Source organism: Lissotriton helveticus, chromosome 8, assembly GCF_964261635.1.
Source record: "Lissotriton helveticus chromosome 8, aLisHel1.1, whole genome shotgun sequence".
Taxonomy (NCBI): domain Eukaryota; kingdom Metazoa; phylum Chordata; class Amphibia; order Caudata; family Salamandridae; genus Lissotriton; species Lissotriton helveticus.
Window position 1 is genome coordinate 365,239,955 of NC_136069.1, and position 24,757 is coordinate 365,264,711.

Here is a 24,757-nt window from a genome sequence, read left to right on the forward strand (position 1 = left end):
ACTCCTTGCCAGAGTTCTCAAGAAAAATAGGGCCCAGGTCATCTTACTGGCTCCAGACTGGGCACGGAAAGTATGGTATCCTGAACTCCTGAGCATCAGCATCTGTCCTCCATTCAGGTTGCCCATTCGGGAGGTTCTTCTATCACAGCAACAGGGCACGGTCGTGCACCCCAACCTGTGACAGTTGAAGGTGTTTGATCTCCTTACCAAAGTATGTGATGTTATTCTGGCACCAAGTATTTTTCTACCAAAACCATCTACGCCTGCAGGCGGGACACATTTGTGCCTTGATGTCCATCTAAATTAATTGGTCCTCTGTCTATACCCCAGTTCTCCTTTTTGTTTTTTCCTTGGCCTGACCAGACTTTCCTTTGGGCACAGTAAAAGGGTGTCTGTCTGCCATTTCCACTTTCTTCCAGTTGCTTGATCTACCTTTCCTGTTTAAGTCACCTGATGTGGCTAGATACCTTAAAGGTTTACAGCAAATGTTTCTTCCCATGCTCTTCATTATGCTCTGATTTAGTTCTCATCTTCATGTGTTATCCTTTTGATCCAATGCAATGTCTTCCTTGTGGCGATAATATCTGCCAGATGGGTTAGCGAATTTCAGGCGCCTTCAGTTAATCCTCGTTACACTTCCTGGTTCTCAGGACACGGTCATCCTTTTGCCTAAGGTGGTCACATCTGGCAAAACATCACCCAACTCTCCCCCCGCCCCCTCCCCCAAAAAAAAATCCTTCTAAAGAAGAGGAGACTCCACCGTCTGGATCCAAAAAGACCATTATTGTTTTATATTGATTGTACTAAAGAATTCTGAGTGGAGGGACAACACTTTGCTGGATTTGCAGGATCCAAGAAAGAGAAGGCAATTCAAAAGAGAATCTTCTGTTGATGGATCATCCTCTGCATTAAGATCTGTTACGCATTGGCCAAGAAATAGCCCCCTGAGAGCTTAAAAGCCCATTCCACCAGCTCCACAGCTGCAACTACTGTATTAGCCAGTGGAGTGCTAGTCCAGGTAATCTATCAAGCAGATACATCACTGCACACATTTACCAAACTCTTATGCCTCAACAGTCCGGTCTGATGAAATGGTCACTTTGCATTTTTGGACCTCCAGGACTTCTTAGGCTAAGACAGTCCGCAGACCCATCTCTGAGGTGAGATTGCTTTGGTATCTATTCTAAGTTAAGGAATCTGTGACTAGAAGTTGCTACCAGATGAACAAGTTACCTTCAGTAACACCTTAGCTGGTGGCGACACTGGGGTGGAGCCTATATAGGCACTGCACACATCAGTTCTGACACCAACGATGCAACGCGGAGTCGAACGACGCCACCGACGCACACACTAGGGAATTGCTCAAAAGTTGCCGTTTTCAGTTGACGCCTGGGGATATTTTAAGGTAAGGAATCAGCGGCTAGATAGAGTTTCTACCAGAGAGTTTTGCAGTCCTCTCTCCTCACAGAAACACTTGGCGGCTTTACACTACTATGACATTCAATGTTACCAAGCTCCTCTTGCATGCACAGCCAACACCAAATTGTATTCGAGGTCTGGGTCTATTATGAGTGGGGACGATCAAGCATGTTCCAAAGTCTCAACGTGGCAGTGGTTTCCAATCTGATTATAAATAAAGAAAATAACTAATGTCTCTACCCAAATCTAGGTCTGCAACTTCTCAGTCCTCTTTTGCAACTGGAGCTGATCAGTGCACACTATGTGCCAGATTCAGACTCTGGCGCAAAAGTGAGATTGTTTAGGGAGAATTTTAGGGCTTAGGTCAGCCCCTCTTGGCAAGTTTCAGGAAATTAATCCTGCAGGCGTGATTTTACTATGTAATTTAGTGTTCTCCCTGAATTTATGTAACTATTATGGTATTTCCTGCTTGACTATTCAGTTCACTCGGCTGTCGTCGATGCCACCCAAGGAATTGCCTTTCTACCTCCCAAGAGACCTTCAATGATCACAGTCATTGTAAAGACACAATGTCTCACTTCTTTTTTGTGTTCGATAACAATATGGCTGCTCTAGTGGAATCTTCAACTTGTAGAGATTTGTATATACTTTGTGTTGCACACCACGTTTTTTATATGTCTTTTTGACACATTATTTATTGCCTTTTCATTCAGTCTATTGACTCCCTTTGATAAATCTGTACATCTGACCTCTAGTCTCCTGCAATCATGAGCTCACCCATGACTTTTCAACAGAGGGTCTAGTTCAGTCACTTCCGCAGGAGAATTCAGTCCCCACCAACTGTTTTCCATTTTAGGAGGGCTGACTGCAAGTAGGTCTAAGCCTATTGCTACTTAACTTGCACGACCAAACATAGAGCCTCACAGTTATTTTCTTAGCCCTAATGTCATGAAATCCAGGTCACTAAATCAAAATTGCCCTAATTCTTTTAGTCAATGTGACTAACACCAATTCCTTCAAAAAATATGATGATCCTGTTTTACCAGTTGATAATGGTGATTTCTTATGCTTCTGATTTCTTATAGTCTTGATGTTATTTTACTTAAACGGTTCTTCAGTTTGAAGAAAGATCACTTAATCACATTGAGGGGGTCCCTCTAGTTGGAGCAGAGGTGGGGAAAAGGGAGTTCTGTCCCCAGATGCAGTTAACACCTACCTCTAAATCAACACTTAATTTACAGATTTAGCACATAGGACCCAATATCCAGATATTTGCGCCATAACGTGAGCCTACGACTAGATTAACATTAAACACCAAAAAAGGAATATTCCAGCAGTTGTTTTTGTTACAAGAGGGGTTGTGACCAAACTTAAAAGTTTTAAACCTCAAGTTTGCAAAAAACAAGGTCCCCACCAACTGGTGAGTGACGACAAGAAAGGATGACACTAGAGCTTCTGCCATTCACATCCAACTCTCCATGATCTACAGTGGCCTGTGTCGGAGTATCTTGAGTGTAAGCCTCTTGACCACTGGCCCTTTAAAAGGGTGTGCTTTGTCCCTTACTTTGTTTTTCTGCTAAATATTCAACAACACATCTCATGGGTTTGAATAGAATAGAATGCCAACTAAGTGATCAATTGTGTTTTTTAAAATAACCTCACACTTCTAATTCTAATCTATTCATGATCTCCATTTGTTTAGTTGTATTATTCAGCTGTCTAACGTTTGTATGGATATTTCACCACGTACAAAGTATCTTGTGTGTGTGTGTATGTGTGTGTATATATATGTATCAAGTCCGGGTTTCCCGGACGAAACGTGTCATGCTGCCGATCCCATCGATGGAATAAAAGCACTTTAAAACCATACGATCCCTTGCTGTGGTCTGTACCTGTGTCTGTGTCTGTGTTGCCGGCTAGTTGCACACACTTCAGGATTGTTGAATTCTATATATGTATATATATATATATATATATATGTGTGTGTGTGTGTGTGTGTGTGTGTGTACATATATGTGTGTAAATATATGTGTGTATATATATATCCATTACAAATCTCTGATCGCAAGAGAAGAAGTGGGCACTCCAGGCGAGGTAAAGATGTATTCATTTATTCAAGCGTATCCGTTATATATGTCAATGACAGATTACCTATGAATTATATTCACTGTGCTTTTTTCATTCATCGCGTTTTAAAAGGAACAATATCTTTTTTTAACCTTTGTAAGCATATTTATATATTTATACATAATTACATATTTATATATTTATTGTTTGTAAGTGTTTACATTATGCATATAACTTTGCACATTCTATTGAGAACTCTATGCTGCTATAAGTAACTCTACAGTTTTTTATGCATTTGCACTTTATCTCGTCATTTCCTGTTACTTGCACTTTAAATGCCGTCTTTTCTTTGTGCAACGCATCATGTGATCAAGACCCGAGTGGGGGTCGAAACGTGTTATGGCGGACTTGCTGGGCATAAATAAAGCACTTTGATTGGCACAAAGAACCTTGGGTCCGCGTATCGTCATCTTCTGTCTATGGAAGACAACTGTTGGTGGCGAAGCATATATATATATATATATATATATATATATATATATATAGGTCCTAACTATAACTACCTAGTAATATATATATATATATATATATATATATATATATATATATATATATATATATTCCACTAGTCTCGAAGCCCAGCTTGGCATCCGCTTTCGCTGATCGACGAGAATTCGAAAAAAGCCACAAACTCGGTGATTCTCGTTCCAGTGAGTTTATTGTGCATTCAAACGCCCACCAGTCGCCATATATATATATATTGCTGCACAATCCTACTTACATTTACGAATTTCGGAAAGAATGGCTGGCACACTGGAATCCGATTTAAAGATTTATTGACCCCAAACCCCCCACACCCCAACAGACGCGTTTCACCTTTGCAGGCTTCGTCAGTGTTACGTTAGTGCAAAATACATGTCACCATTTTAAACCATTAGCCAGTTGAACATTGTCATGAAAATAGAAAAAGGGCTACAGGCATGCAAGTAGATGGAGGCCATCTTGTAATGTACAAATTGCGTGAAAATACATGGCTGGTAATGGTGACTTAGGATAAAATGCATAGTGCTTATTAAAAACATGTAACGTAAATCAATTATTTCATAATTATCTAACACAGTAAAGTTCAATTAAATCAATGAATCTGTTCTTCCAAAAGTTTTCTTTCATACCCTCCTCATTTGGAGATTATATTCACAGTGTCTCTTATAGACATTCGACCGGTAATGTGCAAAGTTTTTTTGGAAGAATAATTTCTTATTTTGCATGATGTTAGTTATTAAGCCCTGGATGGGCGATTATACTAGCAGCACAAACTTTTTTTTGTGTCATGACATGCAAATCAACAGAAAGTAGACTTATTTTTTTAAGATGATTTTAACTTATATTCATCCCATTATTGAATATGTCAGTTTCTGTACACAGATCATAGGTGAACCCAAAGTTCTTCATTATTATTGAGTCCCCACGGAGTCATGGTTTTAAGACTGATGATATGCTTTGACTCAAGGATACGTAGGGACTTGTCTCTGTCTCCACCCCTCTCTAGTTTAGGCGCCTGATCGATACAGTAAAAACTAAGTTTCTCCCAGTTACTTTGATGATGTTCAGCAAAATGGCGGGCAACAGGGTATGTTTTATCCCTATTCGTAATTGCCCGCATATGTTCTAGGATTCTTAGTTTTGCGGGTTTTATAGTGCTGCCAATATACCGCAGCTTGCAGGGGCAAGTGAGACAGTAAACGGTATATTCAGAGTTGCAATTGAGCAACTGTTTGATTTTTATATTGGGTTTCTCATCTCCTGTGCGATTCGGGTACTCTGACATTTTACTGCTAAATTTGCATGCCTTACATTTTCGACAAGGAAAGAAGCCTATTGGTCTTGGTAATTTGATGGGTTGGGTTATTGTTTTGAAATGGCTGTGGACCAGATGATCTGCCAAGGATGGACATCTTTTGTATGTAATCAATGGTCTTTGCAGCAGATTCTTTTTAAGGATCTTGTCAGCTGTGAGTATATTCCAGTGTTTTTTGAAAATGTTCACAATTTCTCCTGATTTGGTATTGAGTTCAGTTATCATTCTCACCTCATCAGGTTCCTCTGTTTTTGGTTTAGGTATTAGGAGATCCCTCCTATTTATACCAGAGGCTTTCACACTGGCCTGTTTCAGAATGTCTCTGTTATACCCCCTTCTCTCAAACCTCTCCTGTGCCTCATTTGTCGCCTGCATGTAATCTCGTTCTAAAGAACAATTTCTCTTTAGGCGGAGGAACTCGCCATATGGTACATTTCTTACCAAGCTTTTAGGGTGGTATGAGGTAGCATGCAGTACTACATTACCCGCCGTAGGTTTTCTGTACAAGCGGGTTTGTAAGATGTTATTATGCACAAATATTTCCAGATCTAAGTAATTAATGCTTTTGGCATTAATAGTGCTAGTAAATTTCAGGTTAAGATTGTTGGTATTTAAAATGGCAATATACTTTTCCGCAGATAGACGATCACCGTGCCAAATAAGGAACAGGTCGTCTATGTATCTGGTCCACATAAGGATTTTTTCAGTCCATTCATTGTTGGCATCTTTCCATGCCTCATGCTTCTCCCACCAGCCTACGAACAAGTTCGCGTAGCTGGGGGAGAAGCATGAACCCATGGAAGTACCCCTCTTTTGATTATACATAATGCCATCAAATAAAAAGTTATTGTTATATAAGCAGAATCTAATCATAGACAAAATCATGGTACTGTGATTACAAAAATGTTTGGGTTTTTGGTCTAGAAACCACTTAATAGCGGTAAGACCCTCCTCGTGATTGATGCAGGTATACAAACTCACTACATCCAATGTTATTAGTAACATTTCAGAGTCCCATGTGATATTGTCCATGATGCTTAGGAAGTCCTGGGTGTCCTTTAGATAGAACGGGAGATCTTTTACGAAGGGTGCTAGATATGAATCAATAAATCTGGAAGTGTTTTCAAGGAGGCTTCCAATGGAGGACATAATTGGGCGTCCTGGAGGTCTTTTCGCATGTTTGTGTACCTTCGGAAGATGGTAAAAAGTTGGTACGATCGGTGCTTCACATTTTAGAAAAAGGTACTCATCCATAGTTAACATGCCTTCTTTTTGCCAATCATCTAGCATATTATGAAATGTTACAATGCTTTTGTTGTACTCAGCTTTTCGTATAGGAGTGTAGCATTCCTTATCTTTTAATTGTCTGTGTGCCTCTGAGAGGTAATGGTCTCTATCAAAGATAACAACATTTCCTCCTTTATCTGAAGGTTTTATTTCAATTGTTGTGTCTTCTTTGAGTGATCTAATTGCCTCCCACTCTCTTTTTGATATGTTCGATGTTTTTTGATTCATTTTTCTTTTCATTCCAGTTGAAATTTTGTCCAGATCTTCTAGCACCGCTTCATTAAAAAGATCAATAGCGTCATAGTTTGTAATAGGCAACTTTTTTGATTTGTTTTTCATCATACTTGGGTCTCTTTTTTGTGTGATGATAGTCTGTTCTGCCGACTCTGCATTTATGGTCATCGCCACTAGTTCTTGTGTGGGTCTTAGGAGTATATCCGCCAGTTCTTCACATGTGGGTGCATCATTTTGATTCGTAATTGGAACTATAGTTCTCGATTCTGTCCTTTCAATTTTTGGAGATTGTAGGAAAATCTTTTTGAACTTTAGTTTTCTGATGTACTTAAACAAATCAATCCGTACTTTCACTGGATCCAAGTCACTGGCTGGGCAGAAGCTTAAGCCTTTCTTAAGTATAGTAATTTCATCATTCGTTAATTTTCTTTTTGAAAGGTTTATGACATTGTTATCTTCTTTGTCCATTATCTTCTGCGGTTCAGTCCACTTCTGGTGACCCACGGAGATGCCATTGCTTGTTGGGTACCTCCTCTTGCCCCTTTTGCCCCTCCGCGTCCTCCTCTTTGATTTTGTTGGGGTGCCGGTGGGTAGTTTTTTTGTTGGGGGCGTAATCGAGTTTCTTTGATGACCTCGAACTCGTCTAAAAAAGGACTCTGAGTTGCCAATGTTGTATCTCTAGTTCCTTCGGTTTGTTCCCCTTCCGAAACTTCAGACTCCTCGGTATCCTCGTTTGTTAACGTTGCATTAGTCTGGGCCAACCGTTTTCTGGTGGCATCAAATTTTCTGGCAAACGTTAAGATTCTTCCTGAGAGGTAGTCCTGCTCATCTCTGAGAAATTTCGATTGCTTTCTCTTCCGGATGCTTAATTCATAGTCTTTAATTCTTTTGCTCATGGCATCTCTGAGTTCTTCAATTTCTCTGGAGTCTTTTTCTTTAGCTATTTGTTCTTCTATGTCTGTTATTTCTTTTAGACACTTTTCCCTGTCACTCCATGCGTATTTGATAAGCATGCGCACCATACCTTTCGCCGACTCTGCCGTATATTCTGCCCAGTCTTTGAGTAACGCAGGATCTGGGTTCTCGTATGAAGAAAAAAAAAATATATATATATATATATATATATATATATTCGCTCCAACTCCATCAACGCCTGCACACAGAACTCACGGTGCGTGCACAACACACGGGGATGGAACCCGTTTTGTTTCTCGCCAAAACATCGCTCACTTGTGCACTCATAGGTCGCAGTTTCCCTCCGCAGACGCGTTTCTGCTCTCGCTTCATCAGTGCGGTTTAGGACATGGGCTGTAGACTTCATGAATTGAAAGGCATTTATTGGTGTTTCATCGTCCAATAAGGAGGCGACTTCCTCCATGGGGCAATCTCATTGGATGTCTCTTGCTTTGATGCAAATGCCCCAAGCCCCTTGCCAAATCAACCAACTACGTCATTCGCCTGCCACCTCAATGCCGAGCTGCCTTCGGTGTCCGTTTGATACTCAGACACCTCGGATTTGTATAATCCGTGACCGCAAGGTCGGCAGCGCTGCTTTTGTGGCGGTTCACGCAGGCAAAAAGATTGTCGCTCCAACTCCATCAACGCCTGCACACAGAACTCACGGCGGGTGCACAACACACGGGGATGGAACCCGTTTCGATTCTCGCCAAAACATCGCTCACTTGTGCAGTCATAGGTCGCAGTTTCCCCCTGCAGACGCGTTTCTGCTCTCGCTTCATCAGTGCGGTTTAGGACATGGGCTGTAGACTTCATGAATTGAAAGGCATTTATTGGTGTTTCATCGTCCAATAAGGAGGCGACTTCCTCCATGGGGCAATCTCATTGGATGTCTCTTGCTTTGATGCAAATGTCCCAAGCCCCTTGCCAAATCAGCCAACTACGTCATTCGCCTGCCACCTCAATGCCGAGCTGCCTTCGGTGTCCTTTTGATACTCAGACACCTCGGATTTGTATAATCCGTGACCGCAAGGTCGGCAGCGCTGCTTTTGGTGGCGGTTCACGCAGGCAAAAAGATTGTCGCTCCAACTCCATCAACGCCTGCACACAGAACTCACGGCGGGTGCACAACACACGGGGATGGAACCCGTTTCGTTTCCCGCCAAAACATCGCTCACTTGTGCACTCATAGGTCGCAGTTTCCCTCCGCAGACGCGTTTCTGCTCTCGCTTCATCAGTGCGGTTTAGGACATGGGCTGTAGACTTCATGAATTTAAAAGGCATTTATTGGTGTTTTATCGTCCAATAAGGAGGCGACTTCCTCCATGGGGCAATCTCATTGGATGTCTCTTGCTTTGATGCAAATGTCCCAAGCCCCTTGCCAAATCAGCCAACTACGTCATTCGCCTGCCACCTCAATGCCGAGCTGCCTTCGGTGTCCGTTTGATACTCAGACACCTCGGATTTGTATAATATTCGTATATATATATTCACTGAAAAAACCATAGGTTTCACACCAGTTATAGTTAGGAATTAGCATTTAAAAAACCTATTAAATTCACTGAAAAAACCATAGGTTTTACACCAGTTATAGTTAGCTGGAAATTTTACTCGCATAAAACCATTGAAATTCCCACGTTATAGTTAGTTGGACTCACTATAACTTGCGCGTGCAATGCACTGCTGATGACGTCACATATTACATCACTCATGACATGGTCAGTGACATCACTGATGAAAGACAGGTGACTTTGGGACTCATCACGGGAGTCCTGTGCTCACGTTTCCAACCTCTTTGAAAACGCTGCCGCAGCAAAGCTCCTAATTGCTGCGGTAGATGGTGCTCTCCCACGACCGGGCGGCCGTCAATAATCTTGTTTTCAAAGTCCCTGAAGCTATTTCGGAAGGCACACGACAGTCCTCCTCCCCTCTGGGCTTCACGTGCAGTGCGCCTCCCCACCTGACAATTCTTAAGCCCAACGCGTTTCTGGGAATTTCACCCGTCGTCAGGGGCTTTGCATCCAAAAAAGCACTCGTGTTTGCACCATATTAACCGGATACGCTCATTAGTACAGGTCCCTTGGTGGGCGTGTATTGTGCTTCATCATACCAAGATTCTTGGGACTTGTACTCCGTTTTGGTGCAGTATAAATTTCCACTTTTGGTAAAGTCGAGTGTCTTTTGGAAATGTATGCATCCTTATCTGCCTATAGTAGGCTGCGGGTGGTTTGGTGCACTGAAATCATCACGGGAGTCCTGTGCTCACGTTTCCAACATATAAATATATATGTATTGCAGGGTAAGGGACAATTCAAAAATATGACCAATAAATAGGTACTAGGGTGTGGAGGAAGGTGTGAAATTTTCCTAGTGGGGTTGAAGAAGTAGGAGATTTGCTGTATATAATGTGTGTGAAACCTAAGGTTTGTTCAATGAATATATATATATATATATATATATATATATATATATATATATATATATTCACAGAAAAAACCATAGGTTATAGACCATATATAGTTAGGAATTAGCATTTACAAAACCTTGAAAATTCACTGAAAAAACCATAGGTTATAGACCATATATAGTTAGGAATTAGCATTTAGAAAACCTTATTTTACTCACACAAAACCATTGAAATTCCATATATAGTTAGTTGCACTAACTATATATCGCGCACCCGCAATCCACTGCTGATGATGTCACATATTACATCATTCATGACATGGTCAGTGACATCACTGATGACATCTCAAATGACATCACTGATGACATCACTGATGACATCTCAAATGACATCACTGATGACATCATGACACACCAATACCAGTTACTACATACGCACTCACTGATTCCTACGTCTACACACACATTCACTCATTCACCCATACAATCACTCATACATACAGTCACTCATTATTACAACACTATCATATGCACTCATACACCTATGCAGACAGTCACACACTGCCACTCATCCATGGAGTTACTCACACACCAAGTCAGTCCTGTAAAGAATCAATCACACTTCCATTTCTTCATCTATACAGTTAAACACAGAACACCATACTTCAGTGACATCACTGATGACATCACTAATGACATCTGAAATGACATCACTGATGACATCTCAAATGACATCACTGATGACATCATGACACACCAATACCAGTTACTACATACGCACTCACTGATTCGTACGTCTACACACACATTCACTCATTCACCCATACAATTACTCATACATACAGTCAGTTATTATTAGAACACTATCATATGCACTCATACACCTAGTCAGTCCTGTGAAGAATCAATCACACTTCGATTTCCTCATCTATAGTTAAACACAGAACACCATACTTTTCACACATATACTAACACATACTTACTCTCTTATACAATCACTGATACAAGTACACATTGATATGCACAGAGTCACACACCTCCCAGCCAGCCACACACACACTCAGTCTTCCATACATCCACTCATTCTTCAATATGTAAAACGTATTTAAACTTTACAAAAACACACAGACACTAGATGATGTCATCAGTGATGTCATTTGAGATGTCATCAGTGATGTCATCAGTGATGTCACTGACCATGTCATGAATGATGTAATATGTGACATCATCAGCAGTGGATTGCGGGTGCGCGATATATAGTTAGTGCAACTAACTATATATGGAATTTCAATGGTTTTGTGTGAGTAAAATAAGGTTTTCTAAATGCTAATTCCTAACTATATATGGTCTATAACCTATGGTTTTTTCAGTGAATTTTCAAGGTTTTGTAAATGCTAATTCCTAACTATATATGGTCTATAACCTATGGTTTTTTCTGTGAATTTCATTGGTTTTTTAACAGCTAATATCTGTAGCTGTAAAATGTATTCTTATTTAAATCCAAAAATATATTTTATATGTTTATGAATAATTTTTTTTTTTAATATTTTTTTTTCTTCGTTCCCGCTTCGCGAATCGGGAAGCTTCCCGTTAGCTGACCTTGATGCCGCGAAATAGACCGCGAGCCGGTAAACGTTTCTTTACCGCAAGTGCCGCGTTAGAAAACAACATCGTGACGCCTCCCGTCCGCATGACGTTTCACGTTCTCGCGTGATACGTCATATGACGTGCTACGTTAGCGAACTGGTACGCGAAGCGAGTCGCAAAGCGCAGGTTTCTGGAAGCAAACCGGGAGGCCCTGCAAAGCGCTTAACGTAAACCCAGCAAGTCATGTGACTTGGTAATAACACTTTTCATTGGTTCATTTCACTTTTGGTTTCCTAATGATGTAAGACTAGGTCATATAATCTAAAATGAACACTTTTGATTGGTTGAGAACTCTTGTTTTTCCCAAATGATGAAAATCCCTCCTTCTTTCCTCACTCTGACTTTCATCATTGTGAGAGAAAGACCCTTTGTGATCACTGAGCAATGGCTTCTTTAGTAGCTTCAGCTGGTGCTTCCCCACCACCTCCACCACATCCAAGGAAGAGTGGACCACCTGCTCAAGTTATAATTCAACAAGAAGAGGAAGAAGAGGAACAGGACGACGAGCACGAAGAGAGGCAGTTTTTGCCTGAGCAGCCCAGGACATCTCACCGGAAAGAAAACTTCATTTGGCAATTTTTTAAAATTCCCAAAGGTCAGAAAAAAGTAAATGCAAGATACGTAACTTGCCTTATATGTCAAGATAGACTGTCCAGAGGGACCGACAAAAAATACAGCTTCGGAAACTACACAATGCATCGCCATATGACTAGGTGGCATCCTAACAACTACAGTGCTGCACAGTTTCGGAACGACCTAGATAATCTCCCTATTATGGCCAGAAGATCTGTTGTACCGGAAGTAACGGGACCAGAGGGCAGGGAGATGGTGCCAAATATACAAATGAGATTTGGTGAAGTAAAACACATCTGCGTATTTTGCGATGGATTCATTTGCTACGGAGAAAGAAGCATCACTCTGATCAACAGAGCTATTGACTATCATATGCAAGTTTGTACGAAACGCCCAAAATAATAAATACTTATTTTTTTGTTTTGTTGCTCCTGTTGAGCCCTTTACAATGAATCGTTTTCATTGCCCCCTCCAAGAAAAACCCAAAAAAATATAAAACTGTTCAGAAAAATTCAAAAAAAGTAAAAAAATGTTCCGAAAAATAATAAAAAAAATATAAAACAACAAAAACAATAAAAAAAAAAGTTCTTTTCAGAACTACCTCCCCGTTATTAAAAAATTGGTACAATATTTGGAACTGTGCCAACCTCTATTTCTCTTAGTTCGCTTCCCAGTTCGCTCGCCGGTACGCGAACCAGAAGCGAACCAAAAACAGTAAGTATAAGGGAAGGAAACAGACACTTATGTTAAAAGAAAGACAGCTATAGGGGAGTAAACTAGAGATACTATTACCCGTAATCCACTGCTGATGATGTCACATATTACATCATTCATGACATGCTCAGTGACATCATCAGCAGAGGATTGCGGGTTTTTTGGCAACGTGCCTTATCCACGGTTTAATAACGCTGCCTTTTGCTTTATATAAGTTTTCAAATTGTATGAAATATATACCAATAGGTCGTTATGAACCTTTAGGTAGTGCTTTTCTTCATGAGGTCTAATCGCTTCCATACACATACAGATGTTTCAAAGATGATCAAGAAGTTTATCTGAATGGAGAGGAATGCACTGAGACGCCAGATCATTCACTAATGTGTAGGCACATACAGTTACACGGTTCATGCAACAAACACCGACCAAATATGGCTTGCGTGTTGCAAGGCACGCCAGTTCCTGCAATCATCCCCACGTTCAAGTTGTTGGAAAATGGTAGTTATTTGATGCTCAATAATGAAGATTGTTCTGAGTTAATTAAAAGTATTCCTTTTATCGTAACAGTAAGTGAACGGGTTATTTGCTGCAGAAATGTTCTATTTCCTCCCACACATGAACATAGGGAGTTTTCAATCTGGCCACAAATACCAACCTTGGGACAGATTTCAACGGCATGGCAAGAATAAGAGCTCTTTTGTCTCAGAGAGAGGTGGCCTTGAGTTCGGCCCGTGAAACTTTCGTGCTTCACATAGCGAACACCCGTACAGAGGTGCAGACCCTTTTCAATTCAGATTTGCCTTTCAATTTCAGCAAGATGGTTCCGACTATCTTTAACGCATCCTCCACAAAGACCCTGGCGCACTTTTTTAAAGTTGTTACCAGTGGTCTCGTGACTTCATTTGAGAAAATCTTTGGAGTCATCCCTGCTTCCTTTCATTCTATTTTCTCCACTGGTTCGTGGATTGGCATTTTTACTTGCATTACCAGCGGACGCTCTTGTGCTTTTTTACATTTTTAAATATGGATGTCCCTCCTATGCAACCTCCCACCCTGCAGCTGCTGACACTGTTCCGCAATCGCATGCTAGAATATTATGGCACAATGCCGTTGGCGATATTAAGCACGGCATATGGATTATCTTTTCGATTCTCCTACTTCACCTGTGTCCAGCCTGTATTTCACTGCCTGACCTGTGATTTCGATTGGGCCATTGATTTGTGTCTCTGCGGACCGGTTTCTCCTGACGTCGACTTTAATCATCTGATGACTCCTATCATTACTCACGAGTTGGTTTGTCCTGGCGAAAGGATTATGGCTGTGGCATTGATGCATGGACTACTTGGTCCCTGGAATTTACTGGCGGCAGCACAGTCTTTCTTGGAACAGAGCTTTCTTGAAAACCCACCGAGCTGTCCTCTGATGGTGATAGAGGATCCGGTGCTGGGAGAGCACGTATGTTCTTTTCCGCTTTTAAATTGGATGGCTGAACTGTTTTCGGATGAAGACGGTGACTTCCTATTGGAGGCTGTTGCAGCTTATTTTGCATACACAGTTATGTCATAGACCTTTTTCATGTTTGATATGCTGAGTACTAGCATTTCATTGACAATTCATTGACTTATTTGTCAAGTTTTTATTATTTACCTTGCCTATTGGCTTAAGACTCGATAAAGTACTTGGCTGTTTTATTTTTCTTTAGCATTAAATTTTCCTCGTTTTTAATGCTTTACCTTGCGGACCGTCCACATATAAACTTGCAATCTGCTCTCATGAGATGGCACTTCTATTATCTTATTCAGTTCGTTTCCGGATCATGGGGAGGTGTCATCTAGGTCCTGGATATCTTTACACCGTGTTAAGTTAGCATGGGCTCATTACCGGTTTAAACGCCATTTTTCCTTTTTTGCAACTTCTGCACACGACACTTAGTTGTTGCTTTAGCTTTCCACCTAGTAGTTCATCGTGGTTTACATGAGAATAATATGTTATTGCTCTACTATCTGCTTTGCTTGTTAAACTATATCTGTACAGCGAGTGCTAAAGTTTCAAGAACAACACGATACAGAATTGTTATGAGGTCTGATCTCCACGACTTCATACTCATAACATAAGTGCAACTTCTGCCAATTCTGGGCATGAGGCGGGTTTTATATTGCTTTGCCGAACACACATACACAACAGTTGATGCGGTTCACATGAAGAGAGAGCTGGTGTATGCTGATGTGATTCCTTCAAATCTAAGACACTAAAGTATGGGCACGCCCTAAACCAACACAAAGAGACCTTCTTAGCAAATAATATAATATGTGTATTAGGGAGGGTGAGATATAAGCAGCCGCGGGCCGTGGAGGGAGTTACGGTGAGGCAGGGAGGCGGGGAGGGGGAGAAGCAGGGTGGAGCCCTCTCTACCTTGCCCCTCCCCCTCCCCGCCTCCCTGCCCCACCGTAACTCCCTCCACGGCCCGCGGCTGCTTATAAGTGTTGCTAACTCTTATTCATTTACAGCATGTTAACATACTGTCACCATTCGCTTTTTATGTACTAGTAACTATGCTGGTAATTTTGCTACTGATAATATGTGTACTTGTATTCTCCACCCTGCTTCTCCCCCTCCCCGCCTCCCTGCCTCACCGTAACTCCCTCCACGGCCCGCGGCTGCTTATAAGTGTTGCTAACTCTTATTCATTTACAGCATGTTAACATACTATCACCATTCGCTTTTTATGTACTAGTAACTATGCTGGTAATTTTGCTACTGATAATATGTGTACTTGTATTATCTAAGATACTACGCCTGAGAAGACGGCATTAGTAAATAAACATTTCAAATACACATGTGTTCTTCTTAACTCCATGTTCTGGTTTCTAAGAAATATATAACGACCGACTGTTCATGAGTTCCACGTATCCTGAGGTACTATAAGTTCATATTCTGGATTGTCTAAACATTGAGAGTTTGTTATATCCAATGTGACACTGTACCTAGCTTGCTAAGGAGTTTTTGATTACTAACGTGAGTTTTGGGACACCCTAATTCGCCGAGGTTCCAATCCTCTGTCCACAGTTCTGTGTGAGAACAGAAACCCTGCGACAGGGGCACCCCCGACCCTTGCTGGAGCTTCATCACACTTGCGATACAACTCCAGCAATGCGCCACCTTTACGGCACAGATACATCACGCATCTGTGCTGTTTTTGCCCCATGATGCGCCGCATTGTAAATGCAGCACACCATAGGTGACGGAACAGCGGCACAGAATGACTAACACATCCCTGGTGATGCGCCAGTCATCATAAATGTATCCCTATGCTTCTTATCTTGTTAGAGATGAACCGCCATATGTATCATCAAAGTTTTTTGCATTTCCTAAATAGCGAACTTTAAGGAATAAATAGCGATTCTTTACCATTCCTAGTTTGCGATTAGCTATTTGCTAATTACAAATTACCCATTCATTTCCTTCATTTCCATAGGGCGGTTGGACTCACTTTTAGCTCGAACGGCTGAATGGATTTCCACGAAACTTGGCAAAATTGTAGGGACTGGTAGCCCGATGTGCCTTTGCTATGTCTCAAGATATATGCTCCAGTGGTTTTTACGAAAATTAACTTTAAAAAATATATATTGGGCTACATTGGCCTATATATATGTTGGAGCCCAAATGTAGCCCAATGTAGCCCAATGAAGCCCAATGTAGCCCAATGTAGCCCAAAGATGGCCGCCAGACACACAAAAAAACAAATGTAGCCCAAATATCAGCCAGATGTAGCCCAACTATAGCCCAGTGACAGAATGACCAATCAGCTTCGCAAACCTCCGTTACGCGAAGCGGAGCGCTGTTACAGATATATATCTTTTTTTGAACGTTAATTTCTCAAAATCCACTGGAGCACATATATTGAGACCTAGCAAAGGCACATCGGGCTACCAGTCCCTAATATTTTGCCAAGTTTCGTGCAAATCCATTCAGCCGTTCGATTTATTATTATTATTTTTTTTTTTTTGCCCCGCGGGGCCCTTTTAAAACCTCCACATCAAACCTAGGGGGTCAGCGAGGATCTACTATGCCCCCTTATAGTTATTTCCCCCTTTGTTTTGACCTCCTCTTGTCTCTCGATCCTACCGAGAGACAAGATGGCGGCCGCTACGGACTTTTTGGAATGTTGACAGACGCCGGAGAACCAATCAGCTTCGCTTCACAAAGCTCCGTTGCGCGTAAAGTACGCGTCCTGGGACGCTGCCAGGTCCGCTGTTACAGATATATATCTTTTTTTAAACGTTAATTTCTCAAAATCCACTGGAGCACATATATTGAGACCTACAAAAGGCACATCGGGCTACCAGTCCCTACAATTTTGCCAAGTTTCGTGCAAATCCATTCAGCCGTTCGGGCTAAAAGTGAGGCCAACCGCCCTATGGAAAACTCAATGTTAAAAACACGTTTTGGGACCCCCCTTTTTTCTCGGCCCCCCCTTGACGAACCCCCCCCCCAAATTTTCAAGGGCTGCTCAGAAACAAAATGTGCCATTTGCCTGAAAATTTCAGCCAATTCCGTCCACAAACGCCAAAGTTATTAGACATAGAATTTTCAAAAATCCCATAGAGAAAAAATCCTAACTATATATACCTACTGGCGACCGCCAGTAGGTAATATATATATATATATATATATATATAGTTATGCAGGGTAAGGGACAATTCAAAAATATGACCAATAAATACGTACTAGGGTGTGGAGGAAGGTGTGAAATTTTCCTAGTGGGGTTGAAGAAGTAGGAGATTTGCTGTGATAAACTCTACTACGGGTGAATAATTTGATGCCTAATAGTGATAGTGGTAATATGTGGCACATCTATTTGCATACGTTGATGCAAGAAATTTCCTCCGGAGTCTGATTATTATATTGGATGACTTTTCAACATATGTTCAGGATTATCCAGTGAGTAACTGGCCTATTGATTTGGAGTGTATGAGATTGTTCCTCTACATCTAAGTAACAATAATTCCGTGATATTTCCGTTTTCCCCTGCAGGGCACTGTGTGACACACCGGGAGTGGATCCAAAATTGATTAGTGAAGCCTGGGCAAATAACCACTATAGATGGATTGTATGGAAACTGGCAGCCATGGAAGTGTCTTTTCCAGAGAAATTTGCTAGTTGTTGCTTAACACCTGAAAGGGTGCTCCTACAATTGAAATACAGGTAAAGACAAACATCTATATACATTGAACGAGAAACAATTATAAAATATAAGTAACAATAGGCATGAAACCCAATTCTTCCTTTCAATAGGATACATCAACAATCCATAAATGTAGCTCAGACCTTCTAGCCCTACAGTTGAAGATGACACCATCCAGCCTAACTGTTGCACTAAAAAATGTTTACTAATTTCTTGTTTTGTGGTTTCTTATGATTGTTTTTATTTGGATATGTGTTTCCTAGAGGAAGGCCACAACTTCTTCAAGCATGGTGCCAACTTTTATTCTAGCATCATAGAATCATTCACACATCCAATGATTCTCCTGTGCTTTCAAGAATACAGCAGCTGTAGAGGAATCAGGAAAATTATTCACCTATCACTTTATAAACGGGGTGCTTTTCAGTTCTTAGGCTATTTCGAAACGTTTGTTGCCTTTAGGAATCAAACGCTGCTAAAGATGATGTCTCTTCTTTTAAGTATAACAGTTTGGTTATAACACAGATGAGTAATATATTGCTTGGACCTCACTTTAGTTATGCAGTGTTTTGGCTTTTGACTTATAGGTGACTTACAATTATTAATTTTCTGTGATGTCGACAACTGGTTTACCTGTATTGGACTGTGATGCATGTTCATAGAATTTATCATTTGCCAAATTATGGTTCCCAAACAGTCCAAAGCAGTTAGTAGAAATTGAGGGTAATGTACTTGATAGTCCCTATGTTCGAGTATCCTAGCCCAATAAGCGCTGAGGTTTTTCACCCAAAGACTTGAGCCCTTTTTTGATGTTTGAGGCAGTTTGCACTTAAGCTTTCATAACTTCTTTTCTGCAAAAGGTTATCCAGATCTTATGTGCGTCCTTTCCTCCCACATGGTGGAGATTATAAATGTACATAGAGTTTGAGGATTCCTCTAGAGGGGAACGAGAAGATAGCCTAAATGTCGCATTTTTTCAAAAAATGTGTTGTTCATGAAAGTATGTGTCGCGCCGAATTCTACATTGCCTGACGTGAGGGGAACGGCTGCCATTAACCCTCTGACACAGCACCTACCTGCACTCCCTGGGGTCAGCCACATCACCGCGCTGCACTGCACCGCAGTGAGGGGAACGGCCAGACGGTAACCTACAAGCCCCAGAAGGCCTTGCGGGTTGCAGGGCAAGCACGCGACGGGTGTGGGCGTGCCCGTGCGAAGCCCGGTCCTAGGGCGGGCCCGTCCGCACCTGTCGAAGCCCGGAGGAGGCCAGGCTGGGCCACCCCTTGTTGATTCAAGACCCAACAGAAATTAAGGTGAGCCAAAATCCGCTATTTCTGTTCAAGACTCAAGGCATTCTAGAATCCATAGACATGAGCAAACGCATAGGGGCTGCTTGCCCCACCACACCACGACAAGCATAGACAGCATGTTGGAGAGGGCAGTTAGTATAGTCGCAAATGAAATCGAACTAACTGAAAGGCGACTGTCATTAGGTTTAGTGCCTCAACAATGCTGTTTATGTACTGGGGAAACCACAGAAGAGACTACTGGTCACGCCCTTGAATCAAACTCACAGTCTACACTTTTCTGTACCCAGCCATCAAATAGCCTCAATAACCATAGCAAGCAATTTAACGTGGGATCTGGTAACGGTAGTTAGAACGGGACTGATTTACCAGCTGAAACTACGAACGGGGCAAAAAGGAAAAGGAAAGTGAATAACCCGACCGCCTCGAAGAGGAAACAACCTCCCCGTACAACTCACTCCAGAAATGCTATGAGTACATGGATTCAGGGTTATGGAAATCCTATTAGTTACACTGTTAGCGATGTTAACCCTAAAAACACCACAATTACAAATCAGGTTATAACCTGTTCCACGAGCACACAAACTAACAGTACTTTGGCTTGTGCAGAGGACAACGGACTGGGAAGTGTCATAATTAACTCTGTTATGAATACTGTTGGTGATTGTTTTAATGGTATTTTTCGGGGGGAAAAATTCTGCCCTTTGGCTACGCTTGGACAGTATGGAAATGTTTGCAAATAAGTTGAATCCTCTGGTAAAGAACAGGGCAAATCTTAACCCTGCTGGGTTAACCATTGCTGGTCAAGGTCCACAGGTGGTAGTTACAACAGCCAATGTACGATCAGAAACCTGTGAGACCATCTATAAGGTTAAGGAATGCTTTATACCCAAATCTACTGTTAGTGTTGGCACATTACATATCGCAGGGCAAACAAATTCTATACTAGCTAATCCACAACTTAGCCCCTTAGCTTCAGGAAGCAATGTTGCGGGAACAGATCTGGGAAACCAAGGGAGTAGCTCACATATTGTGTCTAACAAACAAAGTGGCAGGATGCCCAATCCCTTGAGTATGGACCGGGCAGAGGGAAGCAGGGGACATTCTTAGCTTCCCTCCAGCTGCCTGCCCATATGTGCTGGTTCTCGCAGGAGTTCCCCCGCTTATAAACGACCTAACAGAATCCTGGTCGCAATTGAGAAACAAATGTGCAGATTGGGTTGGGAAACATAATGGGTTACGGCCAGAAAATGTTAATGATATAATTATGGTACGGAGGGTCGGGTGGGTGGGTAACTCTCAAAAGAATATCAAGGGGGATTGTATAGTTATTCATTTTAAAAAACCACCCCTGGTAAAAAGATTGTTATTAACTATGGAAGAGGAAGTCACTGCACATTCGACCCTCATCAGTTCACTTCCACTGGGGTATTTTTATAAACCTGATTCAAACAAGCTAAACAGGGCACCCCGGATGACAACCCAGCCGACCACATATAATAGGTTCTCCACTCTGTCTGGCCTTGATGATCAGGACTGACTGGATGTCTCCCCCCAGCTAGATGTTATTACTTTGCCGCTGGCAGGCGCTGCATGTTCGAGTTTGGCTAACCTAACTATTGTCGAGAGAAAACCAAATCTGGCTGCTTACCCCCCCCCCCCCCCCCCCCCCCCCCCCCCGGCTAGATGTTATTACCTTGCCGCTGGCAGGCCCAGCATCTTCGAGTATGGCTAACCTAACTGTTGTTGAAAGAGAACCAAATCTAACCATCTTGAGCTTGAACGTTGCTGATCTGGCTTCTAAAATTGTCTTCGACGAATGGGTAACAACAGTCAAAAGATGTGACATTTTAATGTTGCAAGAAACATGGGCCACACTGGAATTATACCAAGAAGGGTTTGAATGCTTTAACAAAACTGCCCCTATCCCCAAGCAGGGTCGCCCATCAGGCGGGCTTCCAATTTGGATTAATATTAATATTTCTGCAGAGGGCAGTGCCAAAGTGTTACCAACTGAGAACGACAATTTCCAGGCGCTGATCTATACCAGGGGTGTATCTATTTGTTTTATTAATTTCTATAACAATGATTTTCATACTACTCCGAACGTCATAACTTCATCTTGAATTTGCAAAAGCTTCCAGGCAAATTAGCTGGTATATGCGTAGGAGGTGACTTTAATACAAAGATCTCAAATATCGACATGTTAGATAAGGAACTGTTTGCAGACAAACGTACATGTAATAGGGGGATTGAACTGCTGGCCCATCTGTGTAATTCCAACTTAGGGCCCTATTATGATGGCGGACGGTCTTGCGTCCGTCCGCCACCCCTGAGTAAGAGGGACCGTCCGCATGGGCAGCGGCGGTCCCTCCATGGCAATTAGGATGTGACCGCCACCCTGGCGGTCACATCCTGTATTTTTTACATTGCGGCGGGTGCTGCTTGAAGCAGCACCCGCCGCAATGTAAAAAATGAAAGCAGTGCATTTGCATGCACAAAGCGGCAGGCACCGCGCGATGCCTGCCGCTTCGTGCACGCAAAGGCAGGGGGGTACCATAGGTACCCCCAATGTGCACCCACCACCCCCCCTTCACCCAGGGGGCCCGCAACAGGCCCCCAAAGTGAATGTCCGTATGCTTTTCCACGGCGGAAAAGCCGCTGCGGAAAAGCATGTGATTCCCTCCATCCTAATATGGCTGGCGGTGTCTGTTAGACACCGCCAGCCATATTGGTGCTGAAAAGCTGCGGACGGAATTCAAGACCCACCAGACATCCTAATTTGGCGGTGGGTCTTTGGAGGCTCCGCAGCGGTTTTCCCGCATCCTCCGGGCCGGCGGTGGCTTCCGCCGGCCCGGAGGATGCAGGAAAACCGCGATCATAATCGGCCCCTTAGTGAACGTAATGCAAATTGCGGCAGTACCCCTGAAAAAAACGAATAACTGTACCAACATACATAGGGCCTCCATAATTGATTACGTGTTCATTTCCCCCTTATTGGTAGATTTCCTAGTAAAAGCTGAAGTAATACAGACGTTTTTAGGTGATCACAATCCTATTGCTACTACCCTAAGAGTTGCAAACTTTGAGAAAGAATATGGGGCTAACAATTTAGTGCCCGCAACTGATAATTTAAGAGTGGTCTGGAGAGGTGTTATTAGTTACGACCTTTTCCTTAGAATGGTTAAAACATATTGAATACTTATTGACAGATTTCTGACTCCAGGTGATCATACCCATGAGGTAGTTGATGCAGTTGCCCAACTGTGTGGGTGTATCAAATCTTTGCTAACCAAACCAATAACTGAGCCCAATCAGGGCCCACGTTGGTTTGATGGCGCATTCTCTAGAGCCAATAGAGCTCTTCGCAAGGCCATGTCAACAAAGCCTATGGATCAAACCCGTATAACTATTAAGGCACCAATATAAGTCCATTATAAAACAAAGGAAAGACGTTTTAAAAGAGAGATGGGACAACTTTGCATGCGCTGCTAAACTTAATAATGGGATGGGTTTTTGGCAAGCAGTGAAGGATATGACATCAGCGGGCCTCACACTGACCTCGATAAGTTGTACAATCTCTAGCGAAGTATGGGTATCCCATTTCTTTAAGATTTGCGAAACCACAACAGGGATTGAAGACCCATACAATTACCAAAGACCTGCTAAGATTGAGATAACTGTATCCGAAGTTGAGGAAGCCATACAGCAGAGTCTGGTTAATAAGGCACCGGGGCCTGATAGGCTACCAATAGATCTCATAAAGCACGAACCAAAATTTTGGGCACCCCTTTTATTAAATGTTTTTAACAATGTAATTGCAGTTTCAGTTCCCTGCACATGGTCTACTAGTATTATAGTCCCTATTTTTAAAAAAGGTGTTCGCTCCAACCCTAGCTGCTACAGACCAATCTCCCTGATTGACAATACCTTAAAAATTCTAGTGAGAATCCTGTTTAACAAAATCAGGACTTGGGCTGAGGAGAAACATATTTTAAATTCCTGCCAACTAAATTTTAGAAGTACAGGCGGCACTGTTGAACAGTGCCTAAACCTCAATTTAATCATTGGTAAATATAGTGTGGCACAGAAATCCCCTAATTATTTGGCATTTATGGACTTAACGTCCACCTTTGATTTCGTAAACAGGTCACATCTTTGGTCTATTCTTTTAAAATACGGGTTGGACGAAGTTTTAGTTCATTTTTTAGCGTATTTACATAGGGACCTAAAGGCACGGGTGCGTATTGGTAAAAACGGGGAGGTGACTGAGGACATCAATATCGGCAGAGGAGTCAGGCAGGGGTGCGTATTGGCCCCTGTGCTATTTATTTTATACATTAATGAATTGCATAACTCTCTGGCTAAGCTTACAAATGATGTCTCTAGGATTGATGGCAGCACTCTCCACGCCCTATTATATGCAGACGATGCGGTCTTAATGGGCCGCACACCAAATGCACTACGTACTTTAATAAAGGGTTTTGTTGATTTTAAGGCTATTTTAGACCTTTGCACAACATTTAATGAATCTTTTTAATGGCTTGTGGCACAAAGAAGCACTCTATTACATCATTTACCATAGGAAACTAACGTCTACAAAGTACCGGCACTTTTCCCAATTTGGGCATGGTACTTGCAGCTAACGGCCTGTGGACCACCCATGTTTCACATAGTAGAGGCAAATTTGCTAAAGCTATTAATTCTGTATTGTCATTACTCCAACCTAGAAAGGTTGAGGTAGTATTATCCATCATCAAAATTTTCAAAGTACAAAGTATCCCGGTGGCAACTTATGGGGCAGAGGTTTGGGGATACTAGGGTTGGAAAGGTATCCAAACCGAGGAAAATACATTCTGTAGAAAATTGCTAGGAGTCCCGATTACTGCCCCTAAGTATGTTTGTCACGGGGAGTTGAATTTGACATACATAGAAGATTTCATCAGAGCCCGGCCAGCCATTTTTTGGCTCAAAGTATGGCAGAATCCTGCGGCAACACTAACACAAAAAATTATTTCCGACTGTCTTAATTCAAGGGGTTGGATATACCTTGGCTCTCGGCTGTACGAGAAAGCCTGTCTAGTGTAAATCTTGAGCACCTCTTTT

At 42.1% G+C, this 24,757-nt stretch overlaps 1 protein-coding gene across 2 annotated transcripts in view; it reads left to right on the forward strand.

Moving 5' to 3' along the window:
- BRCA2 (BRCA2 DNA repair associated) overlaps positions 1–24,757 on the forward strand; it is a 480,797-nt gene that overhangs the window by 266,814 nt on the left and 189,226 nt on the right. For both annotated transcript variants that reach the window (XM_078657152.1, XM_078657154.1), the window contains exon 18: positions 18,197–18,367. In XM_078657152.1, coding sequence (XP_078513278.1) covers positions 18,197–18,367 — 171 coding nt within the window. The remainder of the gene's footprint in view (positions 1–18,196; positions 18,368–24,757) is intronic.